At 44.9% G+C, this 23,901-nt stretch overlaps 1 protein-coding gene across 3 annotated transcripts in view; it reads left to right on the top strand.

Moving 5' to 3' along the window:
* GRB10 (growth factor receptor bound protein 10) overlaps positions 1 to 23,901 on the top strand; it is a 258,555-nt gene that overhangs the window by 194,103 nt on the left and 40,551 nt on the right. For all 3 annotated transcript variants that reach the window (XM_004389154.3, XM_023743079.1, XM_023743080.1), the window contains 4 exons: positions 12,013 to 12,169; positions 20,564 to 20,679; positions 21,729 to 21,803; positions 23,663 to 23,800. In XM_004389154.3, coding sequence (XP_004389211.2) covers positions 12,013 to 12,169; positions 20,564 to 20,679; positions 21,729 to 21,803; positions 23,663 to 23,800 — 486 coding nt within the window. The remainder of the gene's footprint in view (positions 1 to 12,012; positions 12,170 to 20,563; positions 20,680 to 21,728; positions 21,804 to 23,662; positions 23,801 to 23,901) is intronic.

Below are 23,901 nucleotides of genomic sequence, written 5' to 3'. Positions count from 1 at the left end.
TGTTGCCCTATGACAATGGTTAACATCTCACAACACATCAACAATATCCTTACTCAACCTTGGGTTCCCTATCACCAGCTTCCTTGTCCCCTTCTGCTGAAGAGAGATTCTTAATGGAAAAAAAGATTGAGACATCCTAGTGAAGACAACCACAAAACAAGGAGCTCTCACTATCATCTTATAAGTCCACATTCTCTGGGTAATTTTTGACTGTGTGATAAGACAGACAGTCAGGAAATGCTGAGTGAAAGGAAGGACCTACATATCATTAGTTTTCCACAATGTGGATTTTTTTCTCTTAACATTTATTTTGAAATAATTTCAAACCTGTAGAGGACTTGGAGTAATAGAAATAACTCTCAAGTATCCTTTACCCAGATTCCCCAACTGTTAACATTTTGCCACATTCTAAATCATTTTATCTGTCTGTCTATCCATCTATCCATCTATCTATACACAGATACAGATATGTATATAATGCATATTGTTAGTAGCCATTGAGTTGGTTCCAACTCATGGTGACCTCATGTAAAATGGAATGAAACATTGCCCAGTCCTACACTATCTTCATGATCGTTGGTATGTTCGAGTCCATTGTTGAGACCATCTTCCAGCACTATATCTGTTATGATCCATAAGATTTTCATTGACTAATTTTCAGAGGGCCTTTCTTCCTAGTCGGTCTTAGTCTGGAAGCTCTGCTGAAACCTGTCCACCATGGGTGACCCTGCTGGTATTTGAAATACTGGTGGCATAGCTTTCAGCATCATAACAACATGCAAGGCACCACAGTATGACAAACTGACAACCAGGTGTGGTATATAGATATTGCTGTTGCTGTGCTTTGCCATGGAGTTGATTCTGACTCATGGCGACCCCATGTGTTACAGAGAAAAACTGCTCTATAGGGTTTTCTTGGGCTGAATTTTTTTTTTTTTTTTTTTTGGTCGAAGTGCACATACTAAAAGATACACTATTTCAACAATTTCTACATATACAATTCAGTCACGTTGATTACATTCAAGTTGTGTTACCATTCTTGCAATCCTTGTCCAAATTGTTCTACCACTGTTATCTTAAACTCACTGTCCCCTAAGCTTTCCATCCAACGTTTCAAGTTGCTGTTGCCAATTTGATCTCACATAGATAATTCTTTAAAAGACCGCAACAAAAATCCTCACAAGTGGACCAATAAGCAACATCATGATAAACGGAGAAAAGATTGGAGTTGTCAATGATTTCATTTCACTTGGATCCATAATCAACGACCAGGGAAGCAGTAGTCAAGAAATCAAATGACGCATTAGATTGGGCAAATCTGCTTCAAAAGACCTCTTTAAAATGTTAAAAAGCAAGGATGTTGCTTTGAAGACTAAGGTACACCTGACCCAAGCCATGATATTTTCAATCACCTCGTATGCATGTGAAAGCTGGACAATGAATAAGGAAGACCAAATGAGAATTGATGCCTTTGAATTATGATGTTGGTGAAGAATATTGAATACATCATGTACTGCCAGAAGAACAAACAAATCTGTCTTGGAAGAAGTACAACCAGAATGCTCCTTAGAAGTGAGGATAGCGAGACTTTGTCTCACTTACTTTGGACATGTTATCAGGAAGGACCAGTCCCTGGGGAAGGATATCATGCTTGGTAAAGCAGAGGGTTAGCAAAAAAGTGGAAGACCCTCAGTGAGATGGATTGACACAGTGATTACCACAATGGGCTCAAACATAGCAACGATTGTGAGGATGGCAGATCATCTCAGGGCAACAGTTTCAGGGACTCAGCCAGCCTCAGTAGCTCTAGAAAGTCTAGATTCCATTGAGAATTTGAAATTCTGTTCCACGTTTTCCCCCTTTTAATCAGGATTCTTCTATAAAATCTTCCATCATAGTGTTCACTAACAGTAGCTGGGCACCATCCTGTTCTTCTGGTCTCATTGGAAAGGAGGCACTTGTTCATGGAGTCACCAGACATGCGTTGAATTTCCTCCTCCAATTCCTAACTCTTTTTGTTCTGTGTTGCTTCAGGGGAATGGAGACCAATTGTACATTGGATGGCCGCTTGCTAGTTAAGACCCCCCTCCCTCCTCACTACACAACCAACTAGTACGTAGAACATAAGTACTGAGGAACAGTATTAGGCCAGTTGATTAGAATGTCCTTTGAAACCATGACCTTAACCTCCAAACCAAGAAAACAAATCCCATGAAGTGTTTGATTGTACATAATCAGCCTCAACAGCTGCCTTTTTTTTTTTTTTGTAAGTGTATATTATACAAAATTTGCCAATTCAACATTTTTCAGGTGTATAGCCTAGTGATACTAGTTACATTAATCGATGGTGTGACCATTACCCTTCACTGATACCTTGGCTATAATCTTAACGGAAGCAGATCGCCAGGCCTTTTCTTCCAAGGTGTTGCTGGGTGGATCAGAACAGTAGTCGAGCACAAACTGTTTGCACCACCTGGGGAAATAGCATACGCATCCTGTTGCCGTCAAGTGGATTCCGACTCATAGCGACCCTATGGGACATATTAGAACTGCCCCATAGGGTTTCCAAGGAGCAGCTGGTGGATTCGAACTGCTGAACTTTTGGTTAGCTGCCGAGCTCTTAACCACTGGCTACCAGGGTTCCAGTGTATGCATCTACACACATTTATATACACACATCATCATTTTTTTTGTGAACCATTTGAGGGTAATTTGCAGACATCATGCCCTTTACCCCTAAATACTTCAGTGTGTATTTTCTAAAAAGTGAACTATCCGTTTATATAATACAGTACAATTATCAAAATCATGATATTTAACATGAATAAAGTGCAAGTATCCAATCTACAGACCTTATTCTGATTTTACCAGTTGCCCCATAATGTCCTTTATGGCATTTTTTTCCCTTTGTAACTGAGAAGTAATTTGCGAGGGTATCATTTGAGACTATGGTATTGTTCTGCTCCCGTCAAACTTTCATCAGCTGCTGTTATCATCCATTGATGATTCTTGTCTGATTTTTCTGACTCTATTCTTCTATGTTTATTAGTTGTCATTCTGCTGTAAGGAAGAGCATTCCCTTTCTTCTCGTTTATGTATTTATTTGTCACTGAGGTTGCATTTATCATTTTTTTTATTCAATGGTTTATCATGCATTACCATCATTATTTGTTTGGATGCTTACATTGCCCCCGATTGGGCCAGTGGGAGCCCCTTCAGGCTACTTGTTTGTCCTTGCAACATGCCTCCATTAAAGTACCCCCCTTGCTTTCTGGCGCACGATTTTCCATGTTCTGCAATCAATCATTTCTCCAGAGTCCTGGTTCCTTTTAGTGGAGAAGCTGTTTAAAAACCGAGATCCAGCTACCCCAATGTGTTTTTATCCTAAGAAAAGTTAAGGGACTCTTAAATATTTTAGTATGTTTCTGTAAAAGACCATGACTTTTTTTTTTAAACCATGACAACAATACTATTATTGCACTAACTTGAACTTTGTTCAATGAATTTGAACATTTTAACTTTGTTTTCAATATTTTTTTTAATGTTTACAGTCCGTATTCCAGTAGGAATTGTAGTTAAACTGCACTTTTTGCAGTCCTAGCGTAATGAGTTCCACTGAAAACCTTTGCAGCTTCAAGGTGGGCTTTGCTTCAGGTATTCTCATCTACCCTTGAAGGCCCCTGATGCTGAGGGCAAGCCAGGCCTGGGCTGCTCTGTAGGCTCCACCCACATTGTCCATGTTACTGTGGGGCCTGCGCATTAAAGGTTGCCTCTTCTGTCACCAGCTAGGTCCATGAGTGGTGCCATTGGTTTGCTCAACCTTTGCCTAAAGGTTGGCTGTTTGAACCCACCCAGCAGCACTGCAGAAGAAAGGCCTAGCAATCTGCTTCTGTAAAGAGTACAGCCATTGAAAACCCTGTGGAGGAATTCTACTGTGTAACACATGGGGTCGCCATGAGTCAGAATTGACTTGTGCCATTTGGGTTTTTGGCGGGATTTTTTGGTGTGTGTATGTTAATTTATATACACACTTTAGTTTTTACTGGAACCCTGATGGCACAGTGGTTAAGAGCTTGGCTGCTAACCAACAGGTTGGCAGTTGGAATCCATCAGCCGCTCCTTGGAAACCCTGCGGGGCAGCTCTGCTCTGTCCTATAGTGTCACTATGAGTCGGAATCAACTCGATGCCAGTGGGTTTGGTTTTTGGTTTTTCTGGCAATCTTAAGTCTCAAAGGACAATGACTAGGGGAACACACCACGTCCTTCTGTGGGGAGGACTCAGGTGATCCCCTAACTCTGATGAGACCTTTCTCCGGAGAACACCTGGCGAGGACAACTGTATTCACGGTCACAGCCTACAAGCCTTTTATAAAGTACTTGCTTCTCTTAGCTCGTCTGTCCCACCAAAGGAGGTTTTTTGTTGTTGTTTTTATTTTAATAGCTTATAATTTTATTTTCTATAAAATGATAGAACTTTATAAAAATTTTGTCCAAATAATTTTAGTAGAGTTAAAAAAATGAAGATGGGCAAAATTCATTCTCCCTCATAAGTCGGCCTGCTTGGTATGGACAGAAGCAGAAAGGCTGTGGGTAGGCTCTGCTGCCTGCATTGAGTCTTGTTACCCACCTCGTCAACCTGGACACTCATTCAGTGAGGCCAAGTCCTATCTGGTCTCTGCAAACAGTGACTGACTTTTAAGAACTATTTTTAGAGTTACATTTAGAACCTTATCTCCTTTAGAAAGGATTTGCAAGGACTTAAAATGTTTTTGACGCTCACGGAAAAACTTGAAATCAGTAGATCATAAAGCAGATTGTGTTTTAAAGTAAATTCAAGTCCATGTAATGTGTGTTGTGTTATGCTGGCTAGAGCCCTATAATTATGTGTAGCAGTTTCGGTTATCATTCCTTATATCTCAAAATAACACCATTAATTTAGAACAGAACTGAAGGGGAAAAAAATTGGTAGAACTATATTGCTTTTCACTTAAAAATTAACTTAGTCCAATCCTGTTCTCCCTTCTAGTTTAAAACCATTTGTCATCGAGTCAGTTCTAACTCATACCAATCCCATGTGTGACCATAGGGTTTACAGCAGTTGAGTTTTTGGAAGTAGATCGCCAGGACTTTCTTCTGAGATGCCTCTGGGTGGACGTGAACCTCCAACCTTTTGGTTAGCAGCTGAGCACTGTTAACTGTTTGCATTGCCCAGGGCCTCCTAGTCTGAAGTAAATTTTATTTATAACAAATCTCCTAGGCCTTCAGAGACCTAATTTTAGGACTTCAGGGTAACCTAGAAACAAAAGCCTTTTCAGGTCACCCCGTGGGGCCTTGGATCCCCTGCTGGCCAGAAAGAGTTTATGGGGAACAGCTGGTTAAAGGACAGAAATGACAAACTTAAGTTAGAAAGCCCTCAGTTCAAATCCAGGCTCCAGTATTTTCTCTCTCTCTGATGTTGGACAAGCTTTTGTCTTCGCGAGACCCATATTCTTTCTCAGCAGAGTGGGACCAAGATGTCTGCCTCACAGAGGGAGTTAGCACTGAGTCCTGACACAGCTTCTGCAGGCACTGAGGAGAGTTTCCTTTCAGCTGCCTGCGCTCAGCTGGGCTTCTTGCTCTGTCTCCTCAGGGACCTGCAGAATCACAGCGGGATATGGACCACCCTGCCCCTAGAAGGATTTTATTAGTGTGTTGCTTCTTGGGGTGCATTTGCCTCCCTTTGGTATTGATCCTTCCCCTTATGGATACCCCTATTCTGACCCCCTGGCCTTTGCTTATAACCTGACTTCTCCAGAATTGTTACCTGCTGTTTCGTTGACCCCCAATTCGTAGGAACCCCATGCACAACGGAATGAAACGCTGCCTGGTCCTGCGCCATTCCCGTGATTGGTTGTGGAGCGAGCTGTTGTGATCCATAGGGTTTTAACTGGCTGATTTTCAGAAGTAGATTGCCAGGCCTTTCTTCCTAGTCTATCTTAGTCTTCGTAGTCTGGAAGCTCCGCTGAAACCTGTTCAGCATCATAGCAACATGGGAGACAGAGGTGGTTCTGCATGAGGTCCATTGGCCAGGAATCGAATCCAGGTCTCCTGCATGGAAGGTGAGAATTCTACCACTGAACCACCGTTGTCCTTCCAGAAGTATTTACCTACCACCATTCAGAACCATCTTTGGGAGTTCACAAAAATCCTAGCTAACATCCTAAATTTTTAAAATACATTTAAACAGGACCTCAAAGAGCTGTTGAACTAGGATGAAGATGACCCAAGAGCTTTGGGCTCAGACACGCTCCAAGGTCTCTCTGTCTCTGTTGATCGGTGCAGGCAGCCAGGAGTGCAAGCGGCACATACTGGAGGCTCAGATGCCCATCCAAGGGCATCATATACGGCAGACGGCTCTGAGGAGGGCAAAGAGCTGAGAATGCCCCATTTTCTATTTTTAAAAGGTGATTATTATTGAGCCTCTGGCAAAGGCTCACCACTAAAGTTAGAGAGGTCTTGTGAATTCAGTAACAAGATTCCCCAACGCCTGTAAGCCCTGCTGAGAGGCATGCATCTGTAGGCAAACCAGCAGCAGGAGTGAGGGCCTCCTGTGTGATTCACAGCATGGGGGCCTCACAGACCCCACCCATCCACCTTTGGGGGCTACTGAGACAGAAGGCCAGGAGCCCCGGTGGTGCAGTGGTTAAGCACTCGGCTGCTAACCAAAAGGCCGGCGGTTTGAACCCACCAGCTGCTCCACGGGAGAAAGATATGGTAGTCTGCTTCTGTAAAGATTTACAGCCTTGGAAACCCCCTATGGACAGTTGTACTCTGTCCTATAGGGTCACTATGAGTTGAAATTGGCTCGATGACAGTGGATTTGGACAGGAAGCCAGGGACCCCAGAGTGAAGTTTGGAGCCTTAGAGTGAATCTTGTACCCTCAATTCTTAATTGTTCTTAAATGCCCTCCTTTACATTTGAAAGGAATTAAGCTCTTGCTTCTCACTCTACATAATGATCATATGAAAAGTGACAACAGAGAGTTAGGGAACAATGGAACTTTCTGTTACCACTTCAGGGCCTTTATAACTGGAAGCTGTGCCAAGACAGTCAGAGGGCTGGTTCCCCATGCAAAGCCGTCCTCCCCCACTAACCCTGAAAAGAGTTTCGTGCTGTTGACATAATTATGCCCTCTTTAATATTACTGTTTTATTTTAAAAAGCAATTAGCTATTTAGTTTCCTTTGCCAAGGAGAAAAGGAAATTGAGTATTTAGGGGCTGGCAGGGTTCACTCAATCATGTTAAAATTGTTCCCACTGCGTCCTGCTGGTCATGAGGTTTACTTTCTCAGAATTGGGATCCTGGGTCAGAAGCCTCCCTCCGGGTCCTGGGCCTGCCCCTCCTTACCTCCATTGTCTGCAGACACAGACGTGTAGTGAAGGCCTGTCTTATACACAGCTCTGTGTTAGACCCAGGCACATCTCAGGGAGGATGGACACACTGCGGATCCCCATTTTACAGATGAGGAAACTGAGACACAGAGAGTCTGAGTAACTCAGCCAAGTTTCCACAGCTAGTAAAAGATGAAGCAGGATTGTACGCAGTCTGGTTCCAGACTGCCTCATCGTGACCACCACCCTATGCCAAGGGAGATCACAAACTATGCTTGAACTGCTGTTGAAGATGAAAATTAAGAATAGGTATCTTGCTTTGATTTTAAGGTTTTTGTTACCCATGAAACCAAATATTAACCATAAAAAGCCAGGCCCAAACTGCAAAAGCTTGCCAGAAACTGCTCTACAGCAATGTAAATTTGTCCTTTCCTGCTAGAAAATGATAGTCAACAAAATCTTGCTTCCTGATTAAATGAAAAAGAGTCTAACCCCAAACCAAACCAGTTGCCGTCGAGTCAGTTCTGACTCATAGTGACCCTATAGGACAGAGTAGAACTGCCCTGTAGGGTTTCCAGAGAGCGGCTAGTAGATTCGAACTGCCAGCCTTTTGATTAGCAGCTGAGCTCTTAACCACTGCGCCACCAGCGCTTGGAAAAAGACTCTAGGCTCTCCTAATATGAATATCAAAAAGGTATAGCGGCGGGTGGATGGAGGGCCAGAGGCCACCTTGTGACCTGAGATCAGTTGACCTCAATAAAAGGGGGAAGGCAGGGTTCAATCAATCATGTTAAAATTGGCCAATGGTTCATCTTCTATTGTTCCCCACCCCCCACCCCCTTTATAAGCTTCATTGTAACTTGCTGACTTGGAGACATTTGCTTTTTTTCCCCCTGGAATTAGAATGGTCTCCTTAAGTACATACAGAATAATTGCTCTGAATAAACCTTATGTTTCAATTTCCTAGAGTTTTGATTATTTTTAGCACTACCGTGTATTGGGCATTTTGCTTTACCTATGTTATTGACATAGTATTATCAGCACCCCATTGTACAGATGAGGAAAGTGAGTCTTAGCTATTTAATTATCTGCCTAAGGCCACAGAGCTAGTACATGGCTGAGCTCTGAGTTTTCCACTCCATCCTAGTATTACCCAGATTCATCTATTCCCTGGACAAATTATATCCTGTAAAAATAACTGCAGGTAGTACAAATCTCCCTGATGAACTGTAAGTTGCTGTGAGGCAGGGCCTTGGCTTACTCAGGAGACCCTTCCATGCCCCGCATGCCCTGTGCCAGGCGCTTGAGTGCCTTGATGAAGAAGAAGCCCCAGGCCTGCACTGAGGGGCCCACTGACCAGGGCTGCTGCTCTAGAGCTGAGATAGAAAACCATTATTTGCTTCTAGAATGAGCCTTCTGGACCGCTCACATGGATGATAAAGGGACCGTTGACACTGGACAGGGTCCTCTGCTGTTGGAAGGGATTTGCACTCATCTCCTAGCCTAAACATTGACAGTTTGAACCCACCCAGCAGCATCTTGGGAGACTGGTCTGGCGGTCTGTTTCCATAAACTCAAGAAAACCGTATGGAGCAGTTCTACTCTGTAACACATGGAGTTGCCATGAGGAATCAACTTGACAGCCAGGGTTTTGGTTTTGGTGTGGTTTGACACTGTACAGCTTGCTCCTTCTTGAACTGATGGCTTTCTTTAAAAGGAACCCTGGTGGGTGGCTGTTCAGTGTGACATTATCCTTGGTGCTTTACATATTCATTGCAAATATTCTCATTCGTAGTTCCAAATATTTACCCAATTTGAGATTACTCTGTGTATGTGGGTCTTCGTGGTTTTCTGTCTTGAGGATGTGTTTCTTCTACCCTCAGAAGGTCCTGGGGAGTTTGGGGAAGGAACTGGGGAGCACCAGGGCAGGGCAGAGTGGACAGCATAGGACACGAGGTCCTGAGCTCCTTTGTGTCTCTCCTGCCACAGGCCCTGGCCAGCCTGCCCCCAGAGTAGCCCTGTGACAAAGCACATCCTAGCTTCTAATATAAAGACTATATATAGGCCTTGGGGGTTGAGAGGGTCGGATGCAGAGCAACAGGGAAGTGAGCCGGGAGTTTAGAGAAAAACACAGTGGGGTTGGGAAGTGCTGTGGCTTATTTGGGCGGGAAATGGCAGTAACTGGACTCAGAGGCAGAAGTGCACTTCCATGTGATTTAAGCATTCAAAAGAGTATAATGTTGGTAGTGCTCACAGATAAACTTGCTTAGAAACTGAGGGAAGAAAGAGTATTAGGAACACTTCTTGGTGATGGAAAGCATACACTGATATGGAAGACGTGTTAGATTATATAGTTAGCATATTTATAAGAATTATATGAATTCATTTGCATTTTCTAAGTTTCTGTTTTTATTTGATGTCACTGCCTTTTTTAATAAAAGCTTTTACCTATAGAGCAGAAACAGTTTCTTTGTTCAAAATAAATTGTATGTTTATTGACTGATTCCGTAATGTCAGATGCATTTAAACATTTAATTTGTTAGGAAGAATCATAAATTCATTGAGTGACACAAGTTCCAGAAAGAAATGGGTGGATTTCTTTAATAATACGTGTGAGTAGAAGGCAAGTTAAAAAACCCATTGCCGTCAAGTCGATTCCAACTCGTAGCGACCCCATAGGACAGAGTAGAACTGCCCCGTAGGGTTTCCAAGGAGCGGCTAGTGGATTCAAACTGCCAACCTTTTGGTTAGCAGCCGAGCTGTTAACCACTGCGCCACTAGGGCTCCAGAAGTCAAGTTGCTCAGCCCCATTTCAGTCCCTGAGATTTCTCGGAGCTAGTGAGGGGCCCAGAGGCTACAAGGCAGGGAGTTGTAGCCCTTGTGATCAGCTGAAGTTCTCACCTCTCACTTGAGTTGATTTTTGCTGGGTTGGTCTTTAACTCCTTCCCAGCCACAGGGTTACCATGTGCCCAGAGATGTCAGAGGGCTGGGAGACTGTGCTGTTAGGCTGGCACAGCCCGTTTCTGTATACCACTCATGCAACGGGGCATTGATTCCAACAACCAGCCCTCTCCTGTCCACGTCTACCTCCTCTCCACTCAAATGAAAGTTCAAACAAAGTAAGCACTTGGGTAAAAAAACACGCAAGGGGTCAAAGGGGAGCCAGGATCATTGGTCAGGGAAAGCTGACATTCGCATGCCGAGTGGGAGAGCCAGTGCAAAAGTTGCAACTGATGACATCAGTGTTAGGGACAGACAGGACTCTAAGAGATTTAGTCAAAGGGTCGGAAGTCAGAGAATGCAAGTGCTTCAGGCTCTGAGTGTCCTGCTTGCTCTTTCATTCTGATAGAAAAAAGAAAAAAAGACAAGAGTTTCCCAGCTTACTGGTTTGGGAGGGTTTTGTTGTCACCACCACCACCTCCTTCAGCGGGTCCAGTGTACTGTAGTGGGAGAGTGAGCAGGGAATGATTACATCAGTCCAAGGGAAGGACGTGATTGGTCTGCAGAGCATGGTTTGATTCACTGCCTAAAGGACCGTGTGTGAGGCAGCCTGCCTTTGAGCGAGCGTCTGCCCCTGCCTGCTGAGAACAGCCTCCCTGCCAAGGCTCACGCAAGCTTGGCACAGCCACCCATTGACAGCACCAGTGCCCTGGCCGGCCGTGTAGCTCAGCCTGCCAGGCACAAGGGGAGAGACCGAGAACAAACTCCCTTTCAAGAGGCAACCGCTGTTTAAAATGCCATCTTGTTCTTCTGACTGCTGCCTCTTCCATGCTGTCAAGGTAAGATTTTTTTAAAGCATCTCACATTCCCCTAAAGGTTGCATCCCTGTCAGTTTTTGTGGCTTGAGCATAGTATATTTATAGTCCTCTGAAACTCCATGTGACAGTCACTTCGCCTGGGAGCTGTTGGTTTTTAATGGATTTGAACAGTAACAGGAAAACAAACCTGGTTTGTCATTTTGTAGGGGAAGGGGCCGAAGAATTTTGTGGCTGTTCTTACTATGCCCCCTTTTTCTCTACTTTAAATCTTAGCATATTCATATTGACGGATCTTAACTTCTTCCTAAGCCTAAGTGAACATGAGGTGGGTGGAAATGGGACTGAAGGGGCCAGGGGCACCCACCGCTCCACCCTGAACCCTGGTGAGGTAGAGTCATCAAAAGTTGTTATGGGAGGAGGAAGACTGGGGGGGATTTTTGCTTCTTTGTTTGTTCTTTGCAATTGGCTCATCTGTAAGATTTCCAGCCTTGAGACCGCTGGCAGAATTTTAAATCAGTTCTGTCCCTTCCGAAGAAAGGTAGCTGAGAAGCAGCTTGTGAACTCTGGCTTCAGTCGTCTGCTGTATGTACCCAGGAGACGTCCTGGGCGTTTCAAGAACGAATCTTCTGTTGTAATCCTACATGAGGTGCCCCTTCGAGGGGGCAGGTGGGAGGAGGGAAGGGATCGTCCGATGGAGGTTGTCCTCTCGCACGCCTGCTGCTGTGCTTGCTGGGTTGCTGGAAGAACGGTTATACATGTGTTGGAGCTCCACTGGTTTTCTTTTTCCTTTTTCATTTCATTTTGTTTCAGTGTCTTTTTTTTCTTTTTTTTTTTTTAACAAATGAAGTCACTTACCTGTAAGTGTCCCCTTTCTCTGTTGCAGGATGTTAAAGTCTTTAGTGAAGATGGGACGTGCAAAGTGGTGGAGATTCTCGCAGACATGACAGCCAGGGACCTGTGCCAGTTGCTGGTTTACAAAAGTCACTGTGTGGATGACAACAGCTGGACGCTGGTGGAGCACCACCCGCACCTAGGATTAGGTAAGGCGCAGCCCCGGGCGGCCGTGTTTCTCTGGGAGCAGGGTCTGAGGATGCTCAGAGTGCAGCCCGTGCTGACGTCCTCTCCTCAGCACCCCATCCCTGACTGCAGCTCCCACTGCCAGATCCACGGGCGGCCTGAGCATTGCCCTTGACTCGCCTGCCTCTTCGTGCTTTCTTTCCTTCTCCTAAAATGCCCCTTTCTCTTGCCTCCTTCCTAGCTGTTTCCTCACCAGTGCTTTGACGAGTCTTGCTCTTGGATGGTTGAAACAATACTTTCCAAAGGGCCTAGACAAATTAAGAAGGTTCTCCCTGTGATTTAGCTCTTCACTCCCTCGCCCCTCCCCCAAGCCCCCAAGCTGGAATACCTGGCTGGGAGAGGAATGTGGGGTTTGCTGCACACCCCTGGTCTGGGGGTGGGGCAGCCCACTGGGCCCTGGAGAGAGCCTGAGCTTGCATGGTAGTGGGGCCAGTTATGGACCAGCAGAGGCATCCATTCTTCTGAGAGCAGCTCACCACCTGATTGAAGTAGGGGTGCCATGGTTACAGTCGGCAGGAAAGCACATGGCGGGGTGCTGGGAATTGAAGCATGTTATGGATCAGTTGAAACCAAGTGTGAGTCTAACTGAGCTAGTGAGTGTTGCTTTGACAGGGGTGTGTGTGTGTGTGTGTGTGTGGTGCATAGAGAGAAAGAAAATGTATTTTGTATCAGAATATTTGAAAATACTTATTATTACAGAATCTATTGAGTTTTCTGCTCAGGCCACCTATTCCAGGTTAAGAAGCTTTTCAGATACCTTCACTGGCAAATAGTTAAGCCTCTTTTGTTTAAATTCTTACTGGATAATGTATGATGCTTACAAAATCATAGGCAAGTATTTAAAGCCAGAATTTTCTCTAAATCCACAGCTGTATTTCTTCCAGTGCTTTTTTTGGGGGGAGTAAGGGGGGAGGAGACCTACCCAGATTCCAAGCTTCCCATAATTTTAAATTTTTCTCTGGGACCTTTTTCTGAGATTTAATAAATTGAATTTAAACCTCTAGACCTGGAATATTCTTTTAACTAAATAACATTCTTTCAGCTGCTGTTGTACACTGTGTGCTTAAATAATGCCGTAGAAACTTGAGTTAGCATTACTTTAAGTCAGTTGCCAGCTTCCCCTGTACTTTTAGGCACAGTGTGTTTTTTAAAGTAAGCCGCAAAGAACGCTTCTGATTTCCTTCCCGTCTCTATGGATTAGCAGAGTACTGGTGTGTAAACAGAAGTGTTCTTCTCGGTCACTAACAGCCTCCTCCCCTCAGGTTCATTCACTGATGCCACCGTTCAGTGACTGTGACATCACAGTTGCTCCCAGGGAGACTGATTATCCTGTCCAACTCCAGGTTGGGACATGCATGCATGGACCCTGCAGTGGTCCAGTAAGACCATCAGAAGCACATGTTTACACACAGATAGCTTAGAAATGAAGCAGTGGTGGGAAACCTGCCAAGTATATATCCAGAATTCACTTTAAAAGGCCTCTGCCTAGTTGGACCCAAATAGAAGGAATGTTGTTGAAAGCTCATTCTCAAGTCTGAACACTTTTTAAAGAGGAACTGTGTGGACATTATAATACATGCATAGAATTGCACAGTCTCAGAGCACATGGAAAGATGGTGGGTACCAGAAAAAACCAAACCCGTTGCCATTGCCATCAAGTCGATTCCAACTCATAGCAACCCTGTAAGTCAGAGTAGATCTGCCCCATAGGGTTTCCAAGGAGCAGCTGGTGGATTTGAGCTGCCGACCTTTTGGTTGGCAGCCGAGCTCTTAACCACTGCGCCACCAGGGCTCCCCTAAATTTTAACATACAAGGAATATTACAGAAATTTTGACTGAGACTTTCATGTGATAACACTTGATTTCTAGAATATCACACAGTAGGTAAATTAATTATACACTGAAACTTTGGAAATAATCAACCAAATGACTAACAATTTATCCTGAAGGGTAGAAAAAAATACACATGCACACACAGTATTGGTAGGAATTCGATATTTATATGACTTATTCTTTCTTCTTTCTCTTATTCACGAATGGACTTAATACACTCTAAAGGGGATAATACTTAAGTTTAAAATCAAAATAAAAAGGGGGAAAAAGAAAAAAGGCGGGGGAAAGCAAGTGAAGATAATTTAAAAAAAGAAAAAGAAGCATGTGAATCAAATGTTGGGTCATGTTTGACAAATGAACGAGCCTCAAACAGGGTTTACGTTGAACTCCCCTCAGATATTCCCCATCAGTTTTGTTTCTCTCCTGCAGCTTCTTTCTCATTAACAACAAGCGAACACATTTCCTGTTGGCTGGATTTTATAGATAGCCCTGGGGTAGTGCAGTGGTTAAGAGCTCAGCTGCTAACCAAAAGGTCGGCAGTTGGAATCCACCGGCTGCTCCTTGGAAACCCCATAGGGCAGTTCTGCTCTGTCCTGTAGGGTCACTATGAGTTGGAGTGGACTCAACGGCAATGGGTTTGGTGTTTTGTTTTGTTTTGTTTTGTTTTGTTTTGTTTTGTTTTGGGGGGTTGAGTTTTGTAGAAGCAGGTTTTAGAACCACTGAGTTGCACCATCCTGTAAGGCCAGCACCCAGGGAGCCTCAGCCGTCTACAGAGCCTCTCCCACTCCCATCCGTGTGCTTCCTTCGCCTGCTCTATGGTTTCTGCTCCAAGCCTGTCATTTAATTGTTTTTAATCACTTAAGTTGCTGTTTAGGCAAAAGTGGCATTCCGTCCACTGTTTACCAGCATTGGGTTGTCAGAAGCCCGATAGTGAGGAGTGTGAGTGAGCCGGACCCTGTTCTAAAGCCCCCTCCATGCCCAGTGCTGTGGGAGCGCCTTCCCAAGAAGCCCTGGGGCATTCCCGTATGAAACCCCTTTGAGTAGGATATAAGGACACTTGGCCTTGCACTGAGTTCTTTATAATGAATGATGTTCCAGGGAGCAACCCTCCCGCCCCCACCAATGTTCATGGGTCCTCTGGCACACACAGAGTCAATCCTCATTTATTCTCGGGGAGAGTCCCCCCAACCCTGCCCCCAGCCATGTCTATTTGAGTTTAGAATCTATTACATTTTACTCTTTTTTAGAAAGTAACCTTCTTAATTATACTTTGAGTATTCTTAATAAGGACCTGGTTGGTGCAAATGGTTAACGTGCTCAGCTCTACTAACTGAAAGGTTGGAGGTTTGAACCTACTCAGAGGCACCTCGGAAGAAAAGCCTGGTAATCTGCTTCTGAAAAATCAGTCATTGAAAACCCTATGGAGCACGGTTCTACTCTGACACACATGGGGTCACTGTGAGTCAGGATGGATTTAAGAGCAACTGGTTTGTTTTTTTTTGATAGGGACATTTACATACACAAAGATGCTGGTGGCATAGGCAAAAAGTAGGCCGTGCTTTAAAGCCCAGAAGGCAGATGTTACCCCTACCCTGACCCCTATTCCACCTCCCCACCAAATGACTGAGGGCATAAAGGACCTAATTTCTGACAGCATTTTTAGTATATATATATATATATATATATATAGCTTGTGGAGTTCAGGATTTCAAAGCACAGTTACTATACTGATCTTTGCAGCTAAAATATAAAAATGCTATATTCTTAAAAATATGAACTCTTTCTCCCACTCAGAAATGAATGATGTGTTTAGAAAAGGTGGGGACCCCCTTTCCACCGGAGAAGACTAGGCACGTGTGAGTGTCCCAGCCCTTAACAGTGCCCCATTGGCAGCAACGTCACACTCCTGGCTTGGCAGGAATGTCACACACGTGGAGAAATGGGAGCAGTGACAGCAACCCCGCTGTTGCCCTTGGCAGCAACCCTGGGGTGGGGAGTTTTTCCCACTGTCACTGTGAACCACACTTGTTAGTAGGCAGTACAGTGGCCCCTCCTGGTCCCTGGTGTCAGCTCCTGAGGTCATTTCCCACTTGGGGAGCATGAAAAGTCAGTGCAAGTCCCTTGTCCTGGTGGGCAGAGCCCTTCGTGATCGATGACCTTGAGTGTGTGCCGTGTTCTGTGATTTCCAGCACCCCCGTTTCCATGTGCCCGTCCCTTTGAGTGACCTCTCCGTATGTAAGCACTCTGCCTGTTAGGGATGTCTTGGCACCAATATCTTGGAGTAGAGCGCTGAGACCTGGGAACATGTCACTGACCGAGTTCAGTCAGCAGCCAGTGGGCGCCAGAATGGAGGAGGGTCATTTAGAAGTCACTCCCATCCTGTCTGCCCCTGAGCATGTGAGCCACATGTCTCGCAAAGGTCCAGCTCAGCTGGGACACCTTCACACATAGAGGACATAGTGATGGTGGTAAACAGGGAGCCAGCAGACCCACCAAGTAAACAAATGCTTTTTTAAAGAGATTTTGAAAAATAGCATCATGTATATGCAGAATGGCATCTTATTGCCCCAAGTGGTTTAAAATGCCATGTTCACCCCTGAATGTATGGAAAGAAATGGTGCTGGGCTTTCACACCCAGGCCTGAGTGACCGCCTGCAGCAGCAGAAGAGACTGTAAGTCCATGGTTAAGGAGAGGCTGGGCTTACAACAGAGGTTGGAGTTGAGAGACTAGGGTTTTAGCAAATCCCTTGGATGGTGAGGGCTAGAGAAATCCTTTGTGGAGCAAGTGAGGTTGAGACACATCGGGGAAAAGCATGGAGAAAAGCATGGAGCCTTCCTTGGGCTGGGTGCAGGCTTGTGCTTATCCCTGAACAAGTCAGAGATGCTGTGGCGATGCCTTTGCCTCGTTTTGGACGCTGGGGTTTTCACCTGTAGAGAGGTGTTGGTGGAGTGACGATAGCCCGTGTTCAAGCTTCAGTACCTCCGTGGGCCCTTCCCAGGCAGGAGGGACCCTGTTTTGTTTCCATCTCCTCGTCTGTTAAATCTGAAAGGCACCAAAATGATGTCCTTTCTCCAATAAAATATATAAATAGAAGGCAGCTTAAAGGGCTTATCCAAATGTCATCGTTATGTGCTGTGGGCACGTTACCTCGTTGATGGCTCTGTCCAGAATTTCTGAGTCTGGGAGGGTCTGGGCAGCTGTCAGGTGCCTGCTGACAGTTTGCTCCTTTCTTTCCGATGGGTGGGCCATGCTGAGGGATGACAGGCCGGGTGTGGCCAATGTTTGTTCACATCAGGCCTGGGTGTAGGGGAGTGTTGCAATGACATGACAGGCACAGCCCCTCCAGGGGACCATCCACTAGTTCTGCCCAGCCCTTCACCCTGGTCTGGGCACCCGAGTTTTCCACAAAGGAGTCACTTGTTAGTTGCGTATTTTAAGGCAAAGAAATAAGATTGTTTTGTGTTGTCCCATCTTTAAATATCTGTCATTTGGGGTAGGTCCCTGGGTGGTGCAAATCCTAAAGGTTGGCAGTTCAAACCCCCCCAGTGGCACTGAGGAGAAAGGCCTGGCAATCTGCTTCTGTAAAGATTACAGCCAGGAAAACCCTATCAAGCAGTTCTGCTCTGTAACACATGGGATCGCCATGAGTCTGAACCAACTCGACGGCAAGGTTTGGGTTTTTTTGGTCGTGTGAAATAAGGTCATGGCATAGTTGATGGGTTTAATTTTAAGATTTGAAAAACACTAATACCCTTCAAGGAATGCTTGGCTATTCCATCTGTACAAAAAGTACTTTTGGCATACCCCAGTGTAGAGTAGCATTCCACTTGTATTTAAGGCGATTGTAATAATGTGACGTTGAGAGGTAGTGATGTGGTTGCTTCATATAAACTTCTCAGGTCATTTGAAATTGCATGTTTTTAGAGTTACAGAGGAAATTAGAACTAGCTTGGAACTGGCGTTGTCTGTTCATGTATTTGACACTGGAAACCAGTGGCCAGAAAAATTCGGGGACAAGCCTGAGCCGCACAGTCCAGGAGTGTCTAAGAAAGCAGCTTCGGACTCAAGTCTTCCTGACTCCAAGTCAAGAGCTCTGTCCACCTAAGTCTGCTTCCTATCCCACCAGGAGAGGGAAAGGGAATTGCATGCAAGAGTGTTGGGACTCCATCTCTAGGTATCCACAGCCACTTGGGGTCACCAGGGGCACCCGAGCAGAGAGGCACCAAGGCCATGATAGACCCACAATCTCTAGTCCTCCTGTGCCAGGACCCCACACTTCACCTGTCCACCCTGCACGCCGTGTGTTACACAGCCTATACTTTTCAGCGTGCTCAGCTTTTCCATCGTACTGCCAGAGAGGGGCCCCGGGAGGCGGAGAGGTTGGGGGGGGATTGGAAGGAGCATGTGTGCATTAGTGATGCACCCCTTTACACCTGCTGGTCTCCCCCCTGGGCCTCTTTGAGTCTCCCCAGGGTTCCTGGAGACAGGTGCCTTTTGCTTTGCAGGTAGACATCTTGTCCTCACTTTGGTAGGACCCCCCCACCAACCCCCATACACACACTCTATTTAACTTTTGCCTGGTAAAAATTTTAAATTCCATAAACCAACCATCTGCATGTTTTTGGTTTTTTGTCCTGTAACTACAGAAAGAACTATTTTCTCTGAATAAAAATCTGAAAGGAAGTCATTGATTTATTTTGTCCCTGGAAAATCCATTTTAAATGAGTGGCCCTGAGCTCAACCTCTTACTTGAAAGCAAATATAATCGTTTTAATTGCATGCCTGAGTTGTAAATGGTTTTCTCGTTTGCTGTCGTGGGGAAAGTTGGGGCAGCGTTGTGGTCACATGTTGCTAGCAGAAGTCCCTCCCCAGTCAGGACAGATGGAAACATTCCACGTTTGCTGCTGGTGCCAGTCTGGCCCTTCCATGAGGTTCTGTGAGCTTTCTGGCAACTGGGAGAAAATGTCTTTCCTTGGAAGAATGGGTCTTTAAACATATTCTTACCAAGGAATCCTTTCTTCATCATATCAGAACCAAGGCTGAGGACAGACAGCTGCTGGTCTTGTTTCTAGAACCAGCTGTGGCCTCCCTGAGGCTAGCGCCCCTGGCGGCAGCTGTCCTTCTTAGAGAGAATTTTTTTTTTTTTAACCTTCTGAGCCCTTTGAATCAGCAGTGCTTTCGCTCTAAACCTCAACCCTTCCTTGAAAGGTGTGGCTTTAGAAATTCAGTTCTGGCTGCGGCTGCGTGTAGGGAGCTTCTGTGTGTCAGGACAGACTCGCCCCTTTGCCATCAATTCTGTAGCATTTTACTCTCTACCATTTGGGCATGAAACCACATGTTGACCCTGGGATGGATTTGCACATAACAGGTTGGCATTTTTGTTTTCTTCCATGATTTAATAAAGTTAGTTCCCTCTTGCCCCCGTTACAACCATTTTTGAGAAAACCCTTGGGAGAAGTGTGACTGTCTTCCTGGAAGAGCAGCAGCCACACTGGTTTGGACTGTAGCGTTCAACCTTTGAGGGAAACGACCTTTCCAGGGTGATGTTGTGCTCAGTACTTGCTCTGAAGTGTAGGCGTGTGTGCGTGTGCACGCCCGTGCATGGACAGTGTGTGCGTGCACCTGTGAGCGTGGTAAAATTTGTGTTTACCCCCCTGCCTTAATGCTATAATCCAGTCCCCGAGAACTATTCTAGTATGTGGTTACTACTGGCTTTAGAGTTACAGACAGTATGTTTGGACATGGCGTCCCTGGGTGATGCAAATGGTTAACATACTCGGCTGCTAACTGAAAGGTTAGAGGTTTGAGTCCACCCAGAGTTGCATCGGAAGAAAGGCCTAGTAATCTACTCCCAAAAAATCAGCCATTGAATACCCTATAAAATACAGTTCTACTTTGATACACATCGGGCCGCAATGAGTTGGAATTGACTTGATGGCAGCTGTTTTTTGTTTGGTTGTATTTTTTTTGTTTTTTTAAGTTTGGATGTACTGTCTGATCTTAACGTTTAAGTGTACACCGTCCCATATTATATTCCCAGTACTGTTTCAGCCAGCCATGTGTCATGGACTGAAAAGCATCCATTCCCTTTCTCTCTCTGCCTCCCTTTCCTTTTACCCAGCCTGCCCTCTCAGTACACGTCCCACTTCTCTTTGTCTTTATGTAATTTCCCAGTTACTTTTGTCTGTGTTCTTTACAAGGGTTGAAATTTGTTAATCTAAGGAATGGCATCATTTGCTGGGAGTCTTTATCGTCTCTCCTGTTAAATTTTGTTGATGCCAAATTTAAAAGAAGTATATAAAAGTAAAGATGGATCTGAATTCGTCATACTATGTATTTTAAGACCTTAATGTGCATTTGGTAGTACATTAAAGAGAGATTTCAGTTAAGCTTATTTCCTGAACTCATCTTGGTTTACCATGTTTGAGGAACACAAAGTCAGCCAGAGTCTGTAATTAGTTGTAAAACCACCTTGATGTTTCTGCTTATTTCATCCTTCATGCGCAATGCTCTTCCTTTGCAGAAAGGTGCTTGGAGGACCACGAGCTGGTAGTCCAGGTGGAGAGCACCATGGGAAGTGAAAGTAAATTTTTATTCAGGAAGAATTATGCAAAGTATGAGTTTTTTAAAAACCCTATGGTGAGTCTACCTATTTGGGTTTGGGGTTTGTGACTCTTGAAATCTTGCAGTTTATACTCAGGTTTAACAGTATCAGATTGTAAAATAACTGACTTGAGATTTATGGGTAGCATTTGGGTTGGAGAATTCAGTTAGTTGCTTTTTAAGTAACATTTGCCCACAACTCAATCTCTGATGCTTAACTACATACCTTTGGGACTGGCCAAAGGTTACTGCTGCCTTCTCCGATAGAAAATAGTGGAAAGGCGGTTAGTCTCTGAGTCATAGGGAGAGGAGACGCCTGGTTTTTCAAGATATTTTGCAAGTTCTTGGTTAAATCAGAACACATTGATCAGTAACTCAGGAGAAGAAAGACTCATGTTCTTTGTAAATTGCAAATGTTCTTTTGTGGTTATTTGTGGAGGAATGAGTAGAGAAGTAAGTACCTGGGTGTGTTCAGCTAGTCTCCTTGACTTTTCTTTCCTGTCCTCTTTTGGGGATGGCGCCTGTTTGGTGAACTCTCAAGAGTGTGCATGAGCCCCACATCTACAAAGCCTGCACTCTTGTCCTGAATCATGGGACAGAGCCACATCAACCTGGGGAGGAGGTCTGAGGTCCAGTTCTGGCTCTGGTCATTTAACTGCTATTTTTCCTCCAAAGTCAGAAATTTGATAACCATTTTTGAGCAATGCACCGGAAGAGACTTTTTTCCCATAACCGTGTTCACCTTTCCTTTCAGGAATCCCATGTCTCGTGCTGTGCACTTACACCACGGGATTATAACGTTTGGCATTGCCTTTTGCCATGGCGCAAGCTATGAGACAGGAATTGAGTATTCAAAATAATAGAAATTGCAAGCTTGAATTTGACATTTAGGAAAACTGAATACAGGCTTTTAAATTAGGTGTTTCTACTGTGTGATAAAGGAATAAAGAGTACTATTATTTTAAATAAAAATGTGCAGAATAGTCCCTTTTTGGGTGCTTTTAATACTGACATGCCTATAAATAGACTTTGTTCCCCACTTTGAAGCTAACCTTTAACATATTTGTTTTTCCTCGTTTCCTTAGAATTTCTTCCCGGAACAGATGGTTACTTGGTGTCAGCAGTCAAACGGCAGTATTCCTCAGACCCAGCTTTTGCAGGTACTGGGTGAAAGCAGACTTCTGCTGAAATAGAATTCACTGATAGCAGCCCTCCTGGAGCTGTGACGCGGCCTCCTAAAAACTTAGTCACATCATGGCCTTGGCTCCTGGTGTAGTTTAGAGTAACAAGAAATAAATGTTTACTTGGGGAAGCCGTGTGTAGTTAGGATCTTTCAAACTGAAACAGGCGCTTATAAACAGGATACACTTACTTTAACTTAGAAGAAATCCAAGAGATACAATCCTGAAGCAGGGGCCGGAAGGGCCAGATGGAGGGGCAGGGGACAGACAGGATGGACAGACAGGATGGACAGGCAGAACAGAGAGGCACAAGTGAGTGTGTTCTCTTGGTCATGAGACTTCGGATCCACACTGAGTACAGACCCCAGGACAGGCCACTGCCCAACTATTTGATATTCTAACAAAAGTACTGAGTCTACCTAATAGAAAAATGATTTGGTTTCCATAAAGTCCTTTTAAAAGTTATTTACTGTGCATTAAAAATAAGGGAACCTGTTCTAATTGTCCTCTGCTTTCTGAAGTCTGATCCAAGCAAACCTGGCCTTTCTCCCACCTCCTTCCAGTGGAGGCAGCACTCAGCTGAGGCTTCTCTGCTCTTCCCACCCACCCATGCCCTCCCAGGAGTCGTGAATGGGGAGCGGAGTGTATGGCTGCTGAGCCTCTAAAAATAGGTCTCTTTACAGCGTGTTAAGTGAGAAAGTAAACAAGTCACTAAGGCCACCAGCACTATCCAGGTGGCCTCCCAGCTCACACCTAAGAGAAACTACGGAAATTCAGTTCCCTCCAAGTTCTGCCCATAAGCCAACCCTTCCCGGCTTTGTTCACCGCTAGGCTGGTGTGCACTGTCTAAAGGTGAGTGGTTCAGAGCTCTATCTGACGGGCACCTCAGGAGCCCTGCCCACCCACCCGAGCTCCATCGCATTCATCTGTTCTAGTAGGAGTTGTCGACACTAGGTCGTCCTTGCCGGGACATGGAGACAGGGAAATGACTCACTTCTTTCTTAATTGCTGTGACTGTGAGCTTGCTTCGTGCGCTTTGTGAGGGAGTGTGATCATTTCTTGAGACCCTGCATACTAGGACTGGGCCAGCGGCATGAGGGTGCTGTCCGCCTTGCCTGTCCCACCCACGGAGAGGAAGTCATCTTCTCTTAGTCCAGCACAGCACAGAGGACCAGCCTGTGTCATCTCCCCTGGCCTCACCCCCTGACCTGTCCCTCTTCCTCTCTGTCCCGTCCAGAGGAAGATAATTACATGATTGGTTTTTAAAGCTTTCCCCCTCCTGCTGACTTCCAGGCTGTCTGTGGGAGGGGTTACCTGGAATGGTGGGCTGTCACGAAGGCATTCCAGACAGACAGGCAGATGGGAAATGTCAGGATGACTTCCACACATCTTTCAGTTGGAGGGGTACATGGGTAAAATGCAGCAAGATGCTCTCAATTCCCAGTGGTCCCATTGAAAGGTTCCTGGCACCTCCTCCTGCCCTAATTCCAGGGACTAGACTGGATCTTTTATGGAAAACTAGTATGGGGGAAGGGAGCTGTAGGGGCAGAATCCTCAAAGGCACTGACTTAGAAGGAAACTTACGACTTGGTGTTTTTCACCAATATTTGAAAGGTCCATTTGATTGCATGTGTTTAAATACTAATTATGTTCTGTACAACACCAATTTGGATGGAACTTGAAGACTTTTGAAAAGAAAAATATCATTTGAAGACTCTGTTTGGCCAAAAGAAGAGTGTTTTAATAACTCAGAAAATGTCAAGATGTCAGCCATGTTAATAACATACCTGTTTTATTTATAGTAACATTACTGACTTTTTAAATTTCCTTTTCAACAGAATTTTTTAAACTCCAGCAGTTGTCCTGAAATTCAAGGGTTTTTGCATGTGAAAGAGCTGGGAAGGAAGTCTTGGAAAAAGCTATACGTGTGTTTGCGAAGATCGGGACTTTATTGCTCCACAAAAGGAACTTCAAAGGTGATTTGAAAAAAAAAAAAACCACCAGCAGCATTGAATTCTGCACCAATTTTTTAGGCGGGGGGTGAACTTAGGCTTCATTTTAAAATGCGACTTGGACT

The sequence above is a fragment of the Trichechus manatus genome, unplaced genomic scaffold (assembly GCF_000243295.1).
Source record: "Trichechus manatus latirostris isolate Lorelei unplaced genomic scaffold, TriManLat1.0 scaffold00235, whole genome shotgun sequence".
NCBI lineage: Eukaryota > Metazoa > Chordata > Mammalia > Sirenia > Trichechidae > Trichechus > Trichechus manatus.
This window is presented reverse-complemented; position numbering and strand designations above follow the sequence as displayed.